General features: G+C 40.0%; 1 protein-coding gene across 1 annotated transcript; it reads left to right on the top strand.

The window, feature by feature from the left end:
- Positions 1–767: 767 nt before the first annotated feature.
- On the top strand, positions 768–16,587 carry gnmt (glycine N-methyltransferase). The gene is made up of 6 exons (XM_007907215.2): positions 768–1,149; positions 10,057–10,184; positions 11,049–11,162; positions 11,940–12,082; positions 13,412–13,530; positions 14,437–16,587. Exons 1-6 carry the CDS (start codon positions 944–946, stop codon positions 14,606–14,608), a joined length of 882 nt encoding a protein of 293 aa, XP_007905406.1. The 5' UTR covers positions 768–943; the 3' UTR covers positions 14,609–16,587.
- Positions 16,588–20,100: the final 3,513 nt, after the last annotated feature.

The following is a 20,100-nucleotide window of genomic DNA, read 5'->3' on the forward strand; positions in this document are numbered from 1 at the left end:
TGTTTTTGGTTTTGGAGGGATTATTATTAGGCTCTGTGTGGAGTAAGGAAACTTGCCCAAGGTTTCGCCCTCTGCCTGGAATTGAACTCAGGTCTCTCGCTTGCAAAGCAAGTGCTCTAAACACTGAGCTACAGGACTCCACGATTTCCAGTTGACATGAATACCAGACTGTATCTTGAAGCATTTCACTAAAAGCCCGAAGCAGATATTTTAAAGGTATATAAATCACTGGGTTCAATTCCCGGGCAGGGCGGAATGTTGGGCAAATTTCCTTATTACACACACCTCTGTTTACTTAGTGTTAAGTAGGAACCCGGTTGTTAGTCTAATGGGGGATTGCTTTTCCAGGGGTAATAATCCCTTCAAAATAAATGTTAAAAAAAATCAAAAAAATGTGGTCACTCAATCCATGACTGTTTGTGGGACACTGCTGTGCGCAATTGGCTGGTTAATTTCGCCCACAAATATACAGTTAATTCATTTTACAGTATATTCTGTGAAGCGCTTTGAGACATTTTGAAGATGTGATAAGGCACTATATCAAGTGCAAGGATTACTATTATATATTATCTACAAATATATATATTTTGCTTTTTTATAAAAAGTGTTGTAAGGAGAAGAGGGAGGACGTTGCTGTTGTTACACAAGCTCCCGAGAGGCTGGGCGATAGGGCGGCTGTGGAGGGAGGGAGGGAAGGAGGGTGTGTGTTGCTCTACCACTTCCAATTGGCTTACAAGGTTTGTAGCGAAAACACATTGGATGGAGAGTTTAACAAGAAGTTGGGAGACAGGTTTACCAACTTGTTGACAATCTGAGCTGCAGTGTGGTTTACCCTCACTCGCTCCCTGGGCTCTGCCAACTACAATTTACGTTTTTTTAGGAGGGGCGATTTTTAAAAAATATATATACTTTATTTTTTGTAATTTCCTTTCTCTGAAATAGGATGGTGGACAGCGTTTACCGAACTCGATCCCTCGGGGTTGCAGCGGTTGGTTTGCCTGACCAGTACGCGGATGGTAAAGCTTCTAAAGTCTGGCAGCTTTATATAGGCGAGACGAGCAGCAGGACTGACGAGTACAGGAATGCGGTGCTACAGCTTCTCCAGAAGCACAATTGTCGCCGGATCCTGGATGTGGCTTGTGGCACTGGGTAAGGAGCAACTCTGAGCAGCTCTTTAATAATAATACATAATAATAATAAATAATAATCCTTGCATTTGATCTAGCGCCTTAGCAAAGCATCAAGACGTCTCAGTGCGCCTTATCATGTCTTCGAGACGTCTCAAAGCGCTTTACAAAATATACTGTAAAGTGAATTGACTGTATTTTGGAGGCGAAACGCAGCAGCCAATTGCGCACAGCAGCGTCCCACCAACACTCGTGTCGTGGATTTTATGTTTGACTTCAATGCGGACACACATTTAGAGTTAAAGAGTTTGGCTTATTTTTACAATGAGACAATTCGTGATTTAATTTCCCATCGTTATGTGTGAACCTTAAATTAGACATATGATAAATGATTGCAATTGCCAGCCTGCAAAAGGTTTTTTAGGGAAAAGTGAGTGAGAGATTGCAAGGTTACTGCTTTGTTACAGCGTTTAAGATGATGCAATCAACAGGGCTGATCAACTGATTGACTCAGGAATTGCTCTCTGAACCCTGAGCTGAGATTAGGACCTTTGTGATCAGGCAGGGTCACAGCACAGATGCTGAACAGTTTCAGGGCAAGTTGTCATTTTTAACATTAAAGGAAATGAGGTTTATCTGTAGTTCATAGAATCATACAATTTTACAGCACAGGAGGCCATTCAGCCTATGGTATCAGTGCCGGCTCTTTTAAAAGAGCTATCCAAATCAATCCCACTCACCCACTCTTACCCAAACCTGCAAACTTGTCTTCTAGCCGTTCTCAGGGTTTGAGCTGTTACACCTCTTCCACAGCCTGGGACAGTTCCAACCACCCCTGCTGCCAGAAATACTACTGAAGCTTCAGTAGCAATAGCATATGTTGTTTTTCTTGACATTTGTAATGTGGAGGCAGTGCATGGGAAAGTCATCTCTGGGAAGATGCTGCAGTTAAGGTAAGTTTACTCTCAATTCAAGCTCTATGGGTCTTAGTTCACAGACTAAAGTGCTTATGCTTTAACAGCAATTTAACGTTGAACAGTTTTAAGTCAATATCCCACAAACAGCCATTGGAGTGAATGACCAATTAGATTTAGAGGATTGTTGGCCAGAAAACCAAGATAAACTCCCTTCTCTTTTTGAATAGTACCATGGGATGTTTAACGTACACCTTTGAACAGGCGATGGGCCTCGGTTTAAAGTATCTTCCAAAGGATGACATCACCAACAATGCAGCACACCCCCAGCACCACATTGGAGTGTCATCTGAGATGATAGGAGTTCCAAGTCCAACTGCCCAGATGATACCTTGTCCATGCTGCCTCTTGTCTCGCCACTAGGAGGGCGAGACTGTTGTGCTGGATGAATTCTGCCTTCTTCTCTGTTACTAATTATCTTCCATGTAATGGGGTGGCTCGAGCAGAATGTAAAAACGGGCAGCCTGGAATTCATATCTCAAACCACAGGACACTGTTGCTGGATTAGAAAAATACACAAAAAAGCATGTTATGGCGTTGATGCAGCAAATACCTATATCGTATAGTTTCTGAATGTGGTTCATGATCTTCTGCTGACCTGGGGGTCCTGATTGTCCATAAATTAAAGCTCACCCAACAATGCTCTGTGGCAGTGAGTAAAGCCAACCAGATGTTGGGATGTATTGAAAGATCAATGGCAAACCGAAATAGTGGGGTAATCTTGCCACTGTATAAATCATTGGCAAGAGGATACTTACTTGGTCGCTGCAGTACAAAAAGGATATTGGAGAAATCGAGAAGATACAGAGGAGGACAACCAAAATGATTGAGGTAATGGAAGGACTGGACTATGAGGAGCTACTAAGTAAATTTGGTATGTTCACGCTGGGAAAGAGAAGATTGAGAGGTGACATGATTGCTGTTTTTAAGATTCAATATATATCATGACAAGCTGTTTCAACTTGTTCAGAATAGTAAAGCAAGAGGCCTGCGATTAAAGGGGGGTAAATTCAGAACAAATCTATGCAAACACTATTTCAGTGAAAAACAAGTGAATCTGTGAAACAGGCTCCTTATGGAGACGGTTGAAGCAGGAAGTGTTGATTCTTTCAAACACAAATTTTTCTTTGAGGTAGTAACATTATGGGATATAGTACTAAACATAGGTAGTTCGGGACATATGTGCGTGCGACTGCCAGCAAGGTGGAAGGCAAACTAGATGGACCTTTTTTTTTGTCTAGCAGTTTTTATGTTCTTATGACTCAGCCATTGGGCTATCGGTGTTAATTTCACTCTGTGAGTGTAAACATCAAATTAGGTTGGCAGTGAGTCTAATACGGATGTTTGTTGCAGACAGGCCTGTGCTCATAAACAGAACTAGTCATTAGTGGATTGCTCCCTTTGCTTCATTCCTTGGGATATAAAATTCATGCATGTACAGTTGGCAAACATCCAGGAGGTTTTCTGTACAAGGGCAGATCGATGTTCTGGCATGTTTCCCAGTTTGCTCCCTTCTTCCTCTAAAGTCACCGATTCGTGCTGGCACTTGTGAAACCCTATTGTATTACATCCAGATGTGAGTCTAGACACATGTAAATTTAGGCAGAGAATGCCGCCAAAAGGGTTATCAGTTTCTCCCCTCCTCTCCACAAGGCACCGGGGCTAATTTTATCATCTCACTACTTGTAAACATCATATATCTAGTAATTCATTATGGAGTCTTTATGGCCTGCATCGGCTTGGTACCAAATCATGGATCATTTACTCACTGGCTTATCAGGAAGCATTGCAGGACAGCAGTAAACAAAAGATGTTGTGGGTAGGAAAATGTCTAGGTGAGTTCTGTTGGTATCTGCTATAAGTCTCCTGGTGTTTGCATTGTTTATTGCAGAGAAAAATCCTTATTTAAAATTTAGACACTTCAAATGGGACAACATCCCACACAGGGTATTGTTTCTATAGAACTGACTCCCAACAAAAACATATATTGGGATTATAATCTTCAAACCAACTCGTCTTGAAGGAGTTCATCAACATTGCGAGATTTGAAGGTGTATATGTATAAAGTGAGGTTGTTTTGAGGGATTGATCGGGGAAAGGGAGCTGGGATTCAATAATGGAATGTTAAATTTAAGAATATTCTGCAGTCTTTGTTTAGTTTTTCTTTGGGGAGGTTTTTCTTCACCTTAATTATTCACCTCAATTATTCACCTGAGAGCTGATGGTGGGTGTAAGTGATCTGAATAATTTGTCTTTCTGGAAATTAACTGGCACATTCCTTCAATGATGGAAACAGCCGAACAGTCTTCAGCACACATCAGTTCATATATAGCACAGTTTGTCACTCACAGTATTAATAGAAATGATTTCTGGAATAGACACAAGATTATGAAACAATCTTTGAAATGGGAACCCACTGATTTGAATTAGATGTATAAAGTTCTATTGGGGTGAATCATTTTGATTCTATAATCAGATCTGGTAACCAACAGAATTTCAGTTAACAATTATCAATTGGTTTCAGGTGTTAATCTTAGCCCCCCACTCCATCCGCCCACAACTCCCATACACAATTATTTGGTTTGATGTTTGATAACAACTTTTAAGAGAGAAGTAGATAATTATTTGGGGAGGACAAGTTTGCAGGGCTATGGAGACAGAGCGAGGGAGTGGGATTAATTTGGATAGTATTTTTCAAAGAGCCGGGATAGACACAATGGGCCAAATGGCCTCCTTCTGTGCTGTATAATTCTATGATTCTATGAAGTTACTTTACAAAATCTTAAAGCCAGAGATCATTAATTCAGGATTAGGATTGCAACAGAAAATCATTTCTGTTGAAGTTTTGTCCCATCTTTGTGAAATAGTTTGGCTCAAGACCCTTTATAAATTGTCACTGAACATCCTGTCCTGTGGATTGCAGCATTCACAAGCACCACTCCACAGAATATTAGTTTAATTTAACTTTTAAGGTTCAATAACTGAACTACACTGAAATGTTATGATCTACAGAATTTCAGGCTCAATGTCTATAGTAGACTGCTGCAAACAGTGTTGGGCCCAACCAATTATTGAGAGAGACCAAGCCTAGATCGGAAATTCTATCACAATGAATCTTCATATGACTGAGGTCTTTTCGGTCTCTGAAGCTTTTGTTGTCTTAGACATCAGGCTTCCTGAACAAAGTTCTCAAAGAGGCTTTTTTTTTGGACTGATGGATTCAACGATCCACTCATAACTATTTGTTAATGGGATATGTTGGGTGGCAGAATTACTGGCAAAATTTCAGCGGCCTGTATTTGTATTTGTATTTTATGTTTGTACTCACAGATGTCATATTCACCTGTAAAATGCACAGTCATCAGGCCTTACAGTAAATAATGTGAAACACTTTGAGACGTCCTCCTGATAATGAAAGACTGCCCAAAAGTGTACCTAGTAGTGATGGTGGAGGCAGTAATGAAAGAACAGTCCGGATGGAACACAGGAGCCAATTAAAATAAGCATACATCTGAAAGGGTAATCTGACCTTTCAAACTAGGGCATGATGAATCAAAACAAGAGCAAATGAGTAAAGTTGTTAGCAGCAATGTTACATGGGATGATTAACTATGTAAATCACATTTTTATAATTTTATTTATCATGTTCCCAATTTACTCTGTTAAAGGCAGTAATTTACGTTGGGGTTTAGTATGTCTTGCCTGATGGCCCATTTCATCACATGAAACCTGGGCAGCCAGTCTCAACAGACTAATCAACTTTTCAGAGCTTGGTCTGATTTGTCCGCATACATTTCAATGAACAGAGATCACAGATATCAGCCTATAATATCAGCCTAGTTCACTTAGTAGGACTCTCACCTCAGAATCAGAAAGTTGAGATTCCAGTCCCAAGTTGGGACTTTGAACTTACAATCTTGGCTGACACTCTAATTTGTGCTGCACTGTTGGAGGTGCTGTCCTTCGGATGAGACAATTAAAACAAGTTCAGGTGGACATTTAAAGATCCAATTTGAAAAGAGAAGGGAGACTCTCCTTGCAAATAATTCCTCAGATAAATTAATAGTAATAATAATCCTTGCATCTGATATCACGTCTTCGAGACATCTCAAAGTGCTTCACAGATTATACTGTAAACGCCTTACAAGCGAGACACCTGAGTTCAATTCCAGGCAGAGGGCGAAACCTTGGGCAAGTTTCCTTACTCCACACAGAGCCTAATAATAATCCCTCCAAAACAAAACAATAATAAATTGGTCATTTTCAATCCACGACTGTTTGTGGGACACTGCTGTGCGCAATTGGCTGCCGCGTTTCGCCCACAAATTCACAGTCTATTCTGTGAAGCGCTTTGAGACGTCGAGAAGACATGATATCAGATGCAAGGATTATTATTATTATATTATATAAAGTGCAGTGATTGTATATTTTGTGGGTGAAACTCGGCAGCCAATTGCGCACAGCGGTATCCCACACACAGTTTTGGATTGAAGTAACCCATTTAATATTATTATTATTTTTTGAAAGAATTATTACCCCCAGAAAAGTGATCTGGCAATTGACTAACAACCGGTTCCTACTTACTGCTAGATAAACAGAGGCGTGTGGAGTAAGGAAACTTGTCGAAAATTTCGCCCTGCTGGGAATAAAACCCAGGTCTCTTGCTTGCGAGGCGAATACTCTAACCACTGAGCTACAGAACTCCACTGTAGATTGTTTATTTCATAACTTTGTGGGACATTGCTGGGTGCAAAATTAGCTGACATGTTCACGTAGAAAATACAGTCACTATCCTTTACAGTAAATGCCTCTGTTCATCTGAAGCTCCTGTGAAAACCGAAGATTATTTTTTGAGTGTTTCAGCCTGCAAGACCTAATTTATCAATGATTTATCAAGGCTTGACTTTTTCTACTAGGATGTCATTTGACCCAAAGTACATGGAGCATACTTGTTGGCAGGTAGGTGATACAAATTGTTCCATCTCACTATGTTTAGAGACCTGCTCCAGGTTTTTCAAAAGATTAAAATCATTCAGCACAGAGGACACAGGTTCAAAATAAACACGTTTCAAGCAACACCGTGCCAGTCAGCACTGCCACCTTTTTTCAATTTGCTTGATTGCTAAAGCCTTTTTTCCAGGCCAAATTTGGTATTTGTTTTCTTTTCCTGTGAGCCTGAACGTGAAACCCATCTGTCTTATCTGTCAGCCTGAACGTGAAACCCATTACCAGCAGAACCAAAACTTGCTTGTAACTATGCTGTGGTTTGATGTACAATGGAGTGTAGTCCTTTACAATACAATACAAAATTACATTTATAGAGTGCTCTTCATATTGGGAGGATGTCCTAAGGCACTGGGCAATCAGGGATTTGGACCCAAATGGGGGTGGAGAGTAGGAGGTTGGCCGAAGGCATGGTCGAAGAAGAGGATCTTGAAACGTATCTTGAAGGAGGTAAGGAAGGGAGTGAGGCGAAGGGAATGTGGGATGGAGATTCAAAGGGTGGGGGCAGAGAGGCTGAAGGCTCCACCGCCGATGGTGGAGTGGGCGGGCGGGGGATGAGGAGCAGATCAGAACATGCTGAGCACAGTAGTTAGCGCGAGAGGACCTGGGTTTGATTCCCGAGTGGGGCAAAACATTAGGCAAGTTTCCTTACTTCACACGCTGCTGTTTACCTAGCAGTAACCAGGATAACACCCAACTCTACCTCTCTGCCTCCACCCTTGTTCCAGGACACTTGCTGTCCTGACAGAATGTCTGTCAGACATCAAGTCCTGGATGAGAGCTAACTTTCTTCAGTTGAAAGTCAACAAGATCAAGGCTCTCCTGGTTGACCCCGTCAGTGCCTCCACACCTCAGGCGCTGACAGCATCACAATCCAAGGATGCATCCTCGCCCGCCAATGAACCTTGGTGTCTTGTTTGACCGTCAACTATCCTTCCTACCCCACATCCATGCCATGATCCACTTGGTCCAACATTGCCTGGTTCGGCCATTGTCTAACACTGCAGGCCGCCGAAACCCTCATACACGCATTCATATCATAGAGGCTTGATTATGCAAACTCCCTACTCGTCGGCCTCCCCAACTAATCCCTCCAAAAGCTGCAAATCATCCAGAACTCTACAGCCCATGTTCTCGCCTGCACCTGGCTCCGTGACCCTATCACCCTCACCCTCGCCTGACTCCACTGGCTTCCCATCACACAGAGGATACAGTTCAAGATACTGGTCCTCACCTTCAAAGCACTCTATGGCCTTGCAACCTCTGCGACTTCCTGACCCCCTACCAAACTGCCCGCTTCCTTCGCTCAGCAGCTCTGGCCTGCTTCACGTCTTCTGCCTCACCTGCCTCACCATTGGCGGGCGAGCCTTCAGCCATTCTGCTCCCACCATCTGGAACTCCATCCCCCAGTCCCTCTACCTCGCTCCTTGCCTCCTTGAAGACCCATCTTAAGACCCTGCTCTTCAACCGTGCCTTCGATCACCCTCCTTCCCTCCCTGCTCTCCACGCTCCCCGATCCCGACCCCCAGCTCGGGTCCGAAACATTGACTATCCAGCACCTTGGGACATCCTCCCGACGTGAAAGGCTCCATACAAATGTTGTATGCAATTGGCTGCCGCGTTTTGCCCACAAAATACACAGTCAATTCACTTTACAGTATATTCTATGGAGTGCTTTGAGCATCTCAAAGACGTGATAAGGCGCTATATGAAATGCAACGATTATTATATTATTATTTTATTTTTTGATTGTAATCTTAATATGAACACAATATATAGTGAAGCAAGGTTGACCAGGGATAATTTCGACCTTGTTTGAAAGACAGCTCCAAGATAACAAAAAATAGAGAACCAAGAAATGAAAGGAGCACAAAGAATATTTGGGCTAAAATACAATATATGACTATGTGAAAGATGCTTAGTCTCCATGTTCCCCAGCATTGAAGATATGATATTCCGTTTCTGCATCTAGTCTGTGAAATCTGATAGCGAATTTGTCCTCATCACTTCACAGTAGGTGACTCTACACTTGGGATTCAACAACCTTCCTAATAAATTAATTCATTTACTTCACAGCTGTTGCCTACAAAAACAGTCACTACACAATAGAAATTACCTGAGAAGTTCTTTGAGATATTGTGATGTGATCGGTTGCTATAAAAATGCAAATTCCTGTCAATAACTAACAAAGAGTAAGTTTAGTGAGATGTAGTTAGCTTGGGGCCCAGTGTGAGGCAATAATATACAAAGCAAGCAGGATACAAGGCTGTATTGCAGATTAGTTCAGTAAGGTTTCCCTGAAATGACTTGGAATTTTGGACAATTCCTAAATTCAGGCTAAACTTGGAATCATTGTTTTCAAAAAAAATTTAAAGAACTGGGAAGGAAACCTGGTTTACAAATTAAGACTGTTTTAAAATTTTGCATGATCTATAATTCTGAGACCAGATTTTGAGATAACGGGGTCTCAAATATTTTGACTATCAGGCTATATTCTGCAATCACTTTGGTTACTCTCTAAGACATAGCAGTGAGGTTGGGATCAAACAAATCTATGTACCTACCTACCTACTACCTATTATAATAAAAGCAGAAGTCGCTGGGAACGTGCAGCAGGTCAAGGCAGCATCTATGGAGAGAGGAAATTAGTTAAGTTTCAGGTCGATGAAACGATGAAACAGACCTGAAAGTTAACTCAGTTTCCTCTCTCCATAGATGTTTGCTGCCTGTTCTGCTGTGTATTTCCAGCGACTTCTGTTTTTATTTCAGATTCCCAGCATCTGCAGTATTTTGATTTTTTTTATTACCTACCTATCATCATTCTATGTGAAGTTATTTGAGACGCTCCCACATTATGGATATTTATCTTTGTTGAGATGCTCATTCTCAACAAAGTTTGTTATCATGGTGTACACATTTATTCCAAAGCTCCTGTGTGCTTTTCAACGCAGAGTGGATTCCATTATGCTGGTGGAAGAAGGCTTCACCATGGTGAGCACTGATGCTAGTGACAAGATGTTAAAGTATGCCTTGAAAGAAAGATGGAACAGGCGGAAAGAAGCAGCATTCGACCAATGGGGTAAGTAACAAGTAAAACAAAGCAAACTGGTTATAAAATAACAGCACACCAATTGTACCTCGTACTCCAACAAAATCTGCTAGCTTGTATTTGCTGAGAAGCACATAGTCACAACAATAACAAATTACATATGTATGGCGCCTTTCACATCAGAAGGCCATTCCAAGGCACTGGACAGTCAGGGATTTGGATTTGAGCTGGGGATTGGGATAGGGAGGGAGGGTAGGGGTAGGAGGGTGGCCGACGGTGCAGTTGAAGAGGAGGTTCTTTGGACATACCTTGAAGGAGGCAAGGGAGGGAGCAAGGCGCAGGGACTGTGGGATGGAGTTACAAAGGGTGAGTTACTACTACAAGTCACTACACTTAACAGCAGTCATCTGTGAAGTTATTTCAAATGCTCCCACATTATGGGTCTAGGTCAAAAAAATTATAAAATTATAAAAATGATATGTATAAAAAAATTATGATAATAGAATCTAAGATACAGAAATTTCTGATGAAGATGCATAACCTGAAAGAACGTCAAACCAGACCACAGGAACTTCACTCCAACATCTACTTTTGGAATAAAGTTCCTGTACCTCATCGTGAATTACTTGCAGTTACTGAAAGGATTCTGTATTAAAGAATTCAGTTAGAAACTAATGCATATTAGACTTCAATGTTCAGGTTTTCAACACATAGTTATGTTAAAGTAGAGAAACCTTTCTTGTAAGCTCTATTTGCACAGTAGGTGTTTCCTTCACAGATAGACTGCTCACATTTGGCAGTTTAGTTTCTTGTGTGACCCGGTGGGGTTTATTCTGAATACCCCTTTACTCTTGCTGACTGTTCATTTAATCTTTGTCTTGTTTTGCTTTCCAGTAATTGAAGAGGCTAACTGGCTAACACTGCCCAAAGACATTCAGAAGCCTGGAAATGGATTTGATGCTGTCATTTGTTTAGGAAATTCATTTGCACATTTACCAGACTTTAAAGGTAATTCTTTTTTACATTGCAATACAAAAATACCATTTTTTGCTGCTATAAGTGCTATAAAGGGCTTTGTTATAACAATGGTTCAATTAAAACAGGTGCCCTGCGGACCCATGACTGCACCATCTCACCTGTTTGCAGTAGTCGGTTTTGTTTTGCTATGTATCATGGCAGTACACAACCTACCTTACTAGCGCAAGCAAGATAGCAATAACGTATAGAACAATTATGTATAGTTTTCAGATTCATTCAAAGCCCTCCACCAAGCAATGGTTCTTGTATAAGGCAGAGAGCAGTGCAAGACCCTGAGCATCAATAATGTAAGGTGGCCATATGGTTCCCAGTTAACAAAGACCAAGTTGAATGTAACATCCAGAGCATCTACCCACACATTTAGTCTCGTTGACTCATAGAATAGAGTGGTGAGAAGTGAAGCAAGCCTGATTGAAGCATTAAACAAAATAACATGGGCACAATCGACAGAATGTAGGCCAGTGTTTAGAGCACTCGCCTCGCAAGCAAGAAACCAAGTCTGATTCCCGGCAGGACGAAATGTTAGGCAAGTTTCCTTACTCCAGATGCCTCAGTTTACCTAGCAGTAAGTAGGTTGTTAGTCGATTGGTGGATTGCTTTTCCGGTAGTAATAATAATAATTCCTTTAAAAAATATTGGTTACTCAATTCACGACTGTTTGTGGGACACTGCTCTGCTCACCAATTTGGCATATTACTGTGGTACATTAAAATCAGTGGGGTGTGGGTCAACTTTGATCTATTTCAGGTGATCAGAGCGATCAGAAGCTGGCATTGACCAACATTGCCAGCATGGTGAAACCAGGCGGAATCTTAATCATCGACCACCGTAACTATGATGCCATACTAGAAACAGGCAATGCACCCCAGGGCAAGAACATTTACTACAAGGTAACAACTGTAATTAATTAACCTCAGTAAAGCAAAGCAAATATTAAGGAGTGACTGTTAGAATTTCAAGTACATAAACACAAATAATACATATTAGTACCAAACAATAAACCTATGAATGTTGTCAATAGTAATTAAAGAGAGAACAGGTTTCGCATATGATTTTTGATTATTTACCAAGATTTCCAGTTGACGTGAAGCCAATCAAATACCAGATTGTATCTTGAAGCATTTTACTAAAAGCCAGAAGATGATTTAATAGTATATAAATCACTGGGTTTGATTCCCGGACAGAATGAAACTTTGGACAACTTTCCTTACTCCACATGCCTCTGTTTACCTAGCACAAAGTAGGAACCCGGTGGTTAGTTGATTAGTGGACATTTCTCCAGGGATAATAATAATTTGGTCACTCAATTCATGGCTGTTTGTGGGACACTTCTGTGGGCAATTGGCTGCTGTATTTCGCCTACAAAATATACAGTCAATTCACTTTACAGTCTAATTTGTGAAGCGATTTGAAACGTCTAGAAGACATGATAAGGCACCGTATCAAATGCAAGGATTATTATTTTTATCACTGGTACATTTGTAATAAAATTGCGATGCACAATGTCCCTATTAACACCTTTGCCAGGAATTAATATATCCATTGGCAAAGAAAGTTTATGATTGATTATTGGCACATCGCCCGGTCCCTGGATGTACAGATCCATAGCATAGCCAAATGGCTTCTCTTGATAAGAACGACTTTTTGCACTACAGCATCATGTCCACTCAAACCTAGGTTGCAATTTCCAGACACGTCAATTAAGCAACTTATAGCCATAAGAGAATAGTTTTGCATATCTTCAGTCTGGGTTTGGCTCACCCAGAGGTCAACGGACCATGTGTTAACAATAAAAAATCATTGCATTTGATATAGCACCTTATCATGTTTTCGAGACATCTCAAAGTATTTCACAGAACATATTGTAAAGTGTGTATTTTGTGGGCAAAACATTTAATTTAAATGTTTAATGCTCCTGAAGTGAAAAAATTGTGTGCTAACCCCTGATGCCACTGGTTCCGTTTGTTTCTTCCATTTGCATTACATCACAGCTTGCCGAAGAGAAATTCTGTATGCTACTGCATAAAGACTGACTATCATTGATTATGTTTTGGTTGCACACACAAATAAAAGAAATATCATTATAAATATTCAACTCATTGAAAAACAATAACAACAACAACTTATATAATGCCCTTCACGCCGGATGGCATCTCGAATCCCTTAACAGTGGCGGAGCACAAATAAATAAATCTCAATTCGACAATGTTCCTTTCTAGAGTGACCTGACCAAGGACATTTCTACCTCCATCCTATTTGTAAACAACAAGGCCCATATGGTGACGTTGGATTATACAATTGAGGTGCCAAGTCAGGAAGAAGAAGAACATGATGTCAGGTTGGTCTGTTTGGAGCAGGGGGGGGGGAGTTTTGACAGAGCTGAGGAGATATAGTAAAATTATAATCAGAAAAGATACAGTGGCAATAAGTAAATGTCGAAGTTTTGGTTTTGAAGGAATTCCTTTATTGTTCATTAATATACAGTGCTATCCACTTATACTCAAACCCGTTTATGTTGACATTCCACTGGTATCTTCATAACAGTGAAGTCCCAGTCCCTTCTCCATACATCAATAGTAAAGTCTGTGTTGATATCAACATAAATTCCAGGAAACTTATGTTGAAAAATTGTTTAGGTCAATATTAACAGTATTATTAACAATACTAACAGTACTAAGGCATTGTTTTATTGCCACTTTTGTCAACAGTCTACTTTAAATTACTATTTTTACTTGCAAGATTATTTTTGTAAATAAGTTAATGTCACTTTTGTAAATAAAATAACGAAATACATGTAAATTCATAGTTCAGAAATGTTAGTCACTATTGTCTATTTGTGACTGCCTATATTGACATAATTTATTATTCTGTATTTATATTCTGTTAGGTGTAATTTAACTTTTGGAAGGATCACAGCCAGTCAATCTCTCCTGTTCAGACAGATATGAGAGAAAATTTTAATGAGAATAGGTCAATCAATTCATCAATCCCATATGTCCCATATTCCAAATCTCTCACAAGCTACATTGTCCTGGATACTGGTTAAAAAAAAACTGTGCAAAGTGTCTTAAGATATTTAGGTGCAATTAGATAGTTTATGATTATTAGCTGCATTCTAGTAACCACTAGTCATAAAAGTAAAAATAAGAGAGAGAAACATTCTGTTATCCCTCTTCTAACATTCTCCTTTTTTTTAGTTCCGTGCAACATAACTAAATCTTATTTTTATTTATTTCATGCACAGCACATTCCGTTTGTCCTACTACCCTCATCGTGTGGATGGTTTCACTGAGCTGCTCAAGACCGCATTCCAAGGAAAGTGTGACCATACGCTGTATGATGATTTTAAGATCCACAAACCTAACCAGGGTGATGTGCCTTGCTATTACATCCATGTTGTGAAAAAGACTGGTTGAATGTTATCTTTTTGCGGAAGATGTGTGCTTGTCTCTAAAGCCCAAGCAAGCATATGAGGTTATATAGTATATAGAAAAAAATAAATTGAAAAATAGAGTAAGATAAAATGGCTTTTAGAATAAGCAAACTGATATGGTCATGTTTCTTAGTTATCAATTGGTACTGATAAGAGCTATCTGCTAAATTATTACTGTAATTAGAAATGGCATGGCTGAATTGGTTTACATTGGCTCAGAGCATCAACGTCAAGGAAATGTTAGGACTGACTGACGTTTATACCTGTGAGACATTTGCACCTGTGAGACAGATTAAATAAGTAATTTTTAATAAGATTAAATAACCTGTGTAAATAAGTTAAGTGTTTATGATGCACAGCAAAGTTGGCCATATGTTTATGCCCAAAATGTTTGGGCACTTTCTATTGCCTCTTGTGAGATCAAAATTAAACCAAGCTACACAATAGTACTCAATATTCCTCCGACAATGGTGTTCTCCGGTTAACAGCCTTTGCTTTGAATATTCAAAAAAATCTTTAAGCTCCAATTATACACTTAGTTATTCTATTTCTAATGGAGCAGTATTGAATGTAGGAAAAGCAAAATCTATTAAAAAATGATAGTTATAGTACAGTGAACTTCTTCCTCAACTTTGAAACAACAGGAGAGTCAGGAGCTACCACTGGGATTGCTAATTGAGTACAGTGTTTGGGTCACTGGATACCAGGATTGAATTGACTGGTTTTCTGGACATTTCAGTGATGTTATCAGCGCCTTTGGTAATTTGTCACATTTTGCACCCATATCTATCCATCTGTAATTCCCACAATGGTAATTGATATTCTACAATTACTTATGTTTCAGCTTCTAGACTGGCTAGAAGCAATTTCCACTGGACAATACATATAGTATAGTCCCTGCAACACACTCAATCCTCATCACCTCCATGATTCTAAAAGATGGAGCTTCTACAACATTGAGAGAGCCCTAGCAAGCCTCTTACCAACTTTCTCAGCCACAGCATGTGACAAAGGAGTTGTAATGAATTGACCATAACTTAACATTTAAAACCTCCCTAGCTCATCTGTAGTACAGGCTTAGTTAGGTAGGCATCTCAATTACTTATGCTGAAAAAATCTGAAACATTCTCTCAGATGCTTCATTGCTGTGGTCCTAAACACTAATGTGCTGATCTTCAAGGCAGTAGATAACCAGAGCACTGTAACTTCTCTGCCATCCAATTGGTAAGTTTGGAAGTCATGAGGCAAAATGTTCACATTGGAATAATCAGGAGAAAGTATTTCAGCCCTGATTATAATATCAAGGATGATTTGGTTAAATGACAGGTTGCTTTGTCATATCCAGGAAGGGAGAGGGAAATCAGCCTTGATACCGATTTACTGTTACTTAATTTCTCTCTCACCATGATTTTTTGCTCCAGAAGGAGACCAAAGTGGGTGTATCAGAGTAGTTGAGAGTTGCTGGATCATATTACATTAGTGTTAAGAACCCTGTCTCTTCATCAGTCATATTAGGCTCTTGTCCCTGGTGAATCAGAATCCAAAAGCACATTTTAACATTTTAAAAAGGAACTTTGTGAAAAAAACACAGTAAATCCAAAGAAGGTACATTTAGTCAGCGGCCCAGGTTTGTTTTGCTGAAAGCAAAATAGCAAAAGCAGTTTCTATCCCTGCACCTGATAAAAATCAGATTCTAAAGATTCAAGTGGCACTTGTAGAGGAAAATATAACTTTTTTCTTTTTGACTCACTGTAAAATATCGTAGATTCATAGAGTTTGTGCTGTGACGAATGTTGGGATTTAGAAGATTTTGTTATTGTGTACATGCTTGCGATATTAATTAATTTAAATCATTGATTAGAACGGTATGGTTAATTTAAAAGCTTATGAGGCTACTGTAGATGCTGTTGATATTTGTGATTTACCTTTTGTGTACTGGCAATAAAAACATTCCACTCATCACTCTTGAGTCTGACATGGAGTTTTGATAGTTTGACACAGTCCAGAATCATACAATTTTTCAGTACAGAAGAAGGCCATTTGGCCCAGGGCAGTGGGATTTTACGGATAGCTATTACAGGAGTTTTCACAGCCACACTGGGCCAAATGTCCTTCTTCTGTATTTCATACTCTTTTATATTTAATTTTCAAATATTAATCTAATTCTCGAGTAGGCTTTTATGTCAAACATTATTTTGATAGGACATTTCATGCCCAAATAACCCTAGGTGCATATAATTCTAACTTCTCCTTTTGTTCTCTTGGTAATGAGTTATACCTTCTACTTACTAACCAACCAATGGAAATAGTTTCTTCCTATTTATTTGATTAAAACCCTTCTTATTACTGAACAGCTCCACCAGGTCTCTTCTGTTCTAGTGAAAACAAGTTCAGTTTCTCTTGGTCTGTCTTCTCATACGTAAAATCTCCCAAGCTGCTATCACTCGAGCGAACTCCCTGTGTACCCACTCAGTGGCCTTCACATCCTTATAATAATAATCCTTGCATTTGATATAGCACTTTATCACGACTGAGACATCTCAAAGCGTTTCATAGATTACACTGTAAAGTGAATTTACAGTGTATTTTGTGAGCAAAACGCGGCAGCCAATTGCACACAGCAGCGTTCCACAAACAGTCGTGGATTGAATGATGAAATTCATTGATTTTAGGGGAGGTCAGAGTATTATCTGAATGAAATCATTCACATCCCAACAGAACGAACTAACAAAAACAAGACTGATCCTATTTACCAAAGCAGGAGGGTATAGAAGCCAAATATCTGCTCAACTACAAGATGTTCGTTTAACAAAAAAAACTTTAAAAATCAGTTTTCAGCAATTTAAAATCAATTAAACTGTGAGGATATAATATAATCAGGATACTTAGATAAATATGGAGGCAAGTTTGAAAGGAGATCCCTAAATGGTGGCTGTAACGTAACCAAAAAAAGTCGTTAAAACCTATGTACAACTGTGATGTGAACAGGAAGGGAAGTTCTCTGATCTTGCACTGGCTCACAGCGAGCTTTACATCAGAAGGCCATGGTTCCCATCTAGAATGAAGTTGAGCTTCCTGCTCAAGGGTTGTTCAGGAGGTAAAATATGGGTAAAATTTATGATATTCCTTATTTAATGAAACCACTAGATGACAACACACCCTCCAGCTAACTTCTCTCCAGTTGCCAGTGCCTGGCATAAAATCGGAAGCGGACAAAGTTTACTTTGCAAATTTTAGACTCTACTCTACATCAGACTCTGTTTTGTAAGGTGTTTCTTTTGCAGTATGATCTGCTGAGGACGGCTGAAAAACACATTCCCCTCAACCAGAATTTTAATTTTATTATTATTGTTATCTGACGGGCTGACATCAATCCTAAATGTTATTGGGCTGAGAAGAGCTGATCAGCCCAACATGTCTATGCCATGAAACGGTTACAGTAAAAATTATTTACAGATGACACTACAATCATCTCCTCACTCCCCAATCCACCACCTGGCACTTCCACTCTACTGGCACTGGCCTTCTGCTCATCCCTCGCACCCTCCGCCCCCACCATCGGAGGTTGCACTTTCAGCCACTATGCAAAATTCTCCCTTAATCCGTCCGCCTTGTCCCCTCTCCCCTTTTTCAAATCCCACCTGAAAACCTTCCTCTTCGACCGTGCTTTTTGTAAAAGTCCTGTTGAGTAATAACAACAACAAATTACAACAAAATTACATTTATAAGGCACATTTCATGTTGGAAGGCATCCAAGGTATTGAAACTGCAAAGTTATAGTGATACAAATTCAATACAATTGATCAATATGCATAACCAGGTTTCTGATAACCTTCGGCACTGAACTCTACTCCTTCTGATTTCACTGTTTGGATTGGAGTTGATATAAGTTGAATGCTCTAGAATGCAGAAACCTTCAAATAATTTGCGCAACTTCAGACTAAACTCGAAACCGATCCACAGGTATTTATCTTTCAGTTGAACATACAAAACATATTTCACAACAAGTCATAATTTCAGACAAGTTTGATAAATGTAAAATGTGATGCGTAGGATTATTAAACAAAGAGCAAGTAAAGCAAACATCAAATTCGGGTGTCTGTCAGAAACGGACAAAATTATGTTGTTCAAGAGAGAGGCCTTCCCAGCAGAGGTTGCCACATCTGAAACAAACAGGATGAGCTGGAAAATGGCTTTTACTCAAAATTGTCCTTTCAATCTGTCACAGTAGTAGAAAGTTCACATACCATCCATTGGTTTATAAGCCGTGTCATTAGTTCTGTACATTATTGCTGTTGAATTTCTCATTTGGTTGTTGCCTTTTGGCTGCTGCATATAAAATAGCAGCAATCCACAGCAGAATTTCCATGTATCCCACCTACACACCTACCAGAGATAGATTGCTGGAATGGAATGCTCACTCTCTCTCTGGAGGGACACATCCCGCTTACCTAATTCCGAAAAGTATTAGGTCCAGGTTGGCAAGAGCCAAGATTTGGGGACCCCAGAGTGATGCTTTGAGGTAAATGCTGGAGTCTGCCAAATTTTCCCACTGCTTGTCCAGCTAGGATCGCCCTACCTGTTAGGGTTTTGGCTTACAAGGTTAACAAGATACTGAGTTGGATGACTCTCTGCCGCCAGTGGCTGGTCTACCCTTCCAGGTCCTGCCAATGAGCTAGGCTGGGCTGTCCAGTCATCAGCAGTGCCCTGGAATACTGCGGACACACATGGCTCAGGAACTGGACTAGAGTCCAGTAGCTCAGTGGTTAGAGCACTCGCTTTGCAAGCGAGAGACCTGAGTTCAAGTCCAGGCAGGGCGAAACCTTGGGCAAGTTTCCTTACTCCACACGCCTAATAATAATCCCTCCAAAACCAAAAACAATAATAAATTGGTCATTTTCAACCTACGACTGTTTGTGGGACATTGCTGTGCGCAATTGGCTGCCGCGTTCGCCCACAAATATACAGTCAATTCACTTTACAGTGTGTTCTGTGAAGCGCTTTGGGACGTCCTCCCGACGTGAAAAGCGCTATATCAAATGCAAGGATTATTATTATTATTATTATTATAGAGACAGTCAGAGAGGATTGACTTGATTCCAACATTCCGTTGCCAGGCACATCACCTTGGGGGCAGTTCAGCTCCAAAGAGACCCCATTTAGGGAAGTACAATGGGATGATTAAGCATTAATTAATTAAGCGAGTGGGCAGAACTATGGCAGATGGAGTTGAATGTGGGGAAGTGTGAGGTTAATCCACTTTGGATCACAGAATGACAAATCAGAATATTTTCTTAATGGTGTATGAGTGGGAGAAAAAGAGATTTAGATGTCCATGTACACAAATCACTAAAAACTAATGCACAGGTACATAAAGCAATTAAAAAGGCTAAAGGGATGTTGGCCTTTATCTCAAGGGGGTTGGAATACAAAGGTGAGGAAATGTTGCTTCAGTTGTATGTGGCCTTGGTCAGA

This window comes from Callorhinchus milii, unplaced genomic scaffold, assembly GCF_018977255.1.
Source record: "Callorhinchus milii isolate IMCB2004 unplaced genomic scaffold, IMCB_Cmil_1.0 Scaffold3, whole genome shotgun sequence".
Classification (NCBI taxonomy): Eukaryota; Metazoa; Chordata; class Chondrichthyes; order Chimaeriformes; family Callorhinchidae; genus Callorhinchus; species Callorhinchus milii.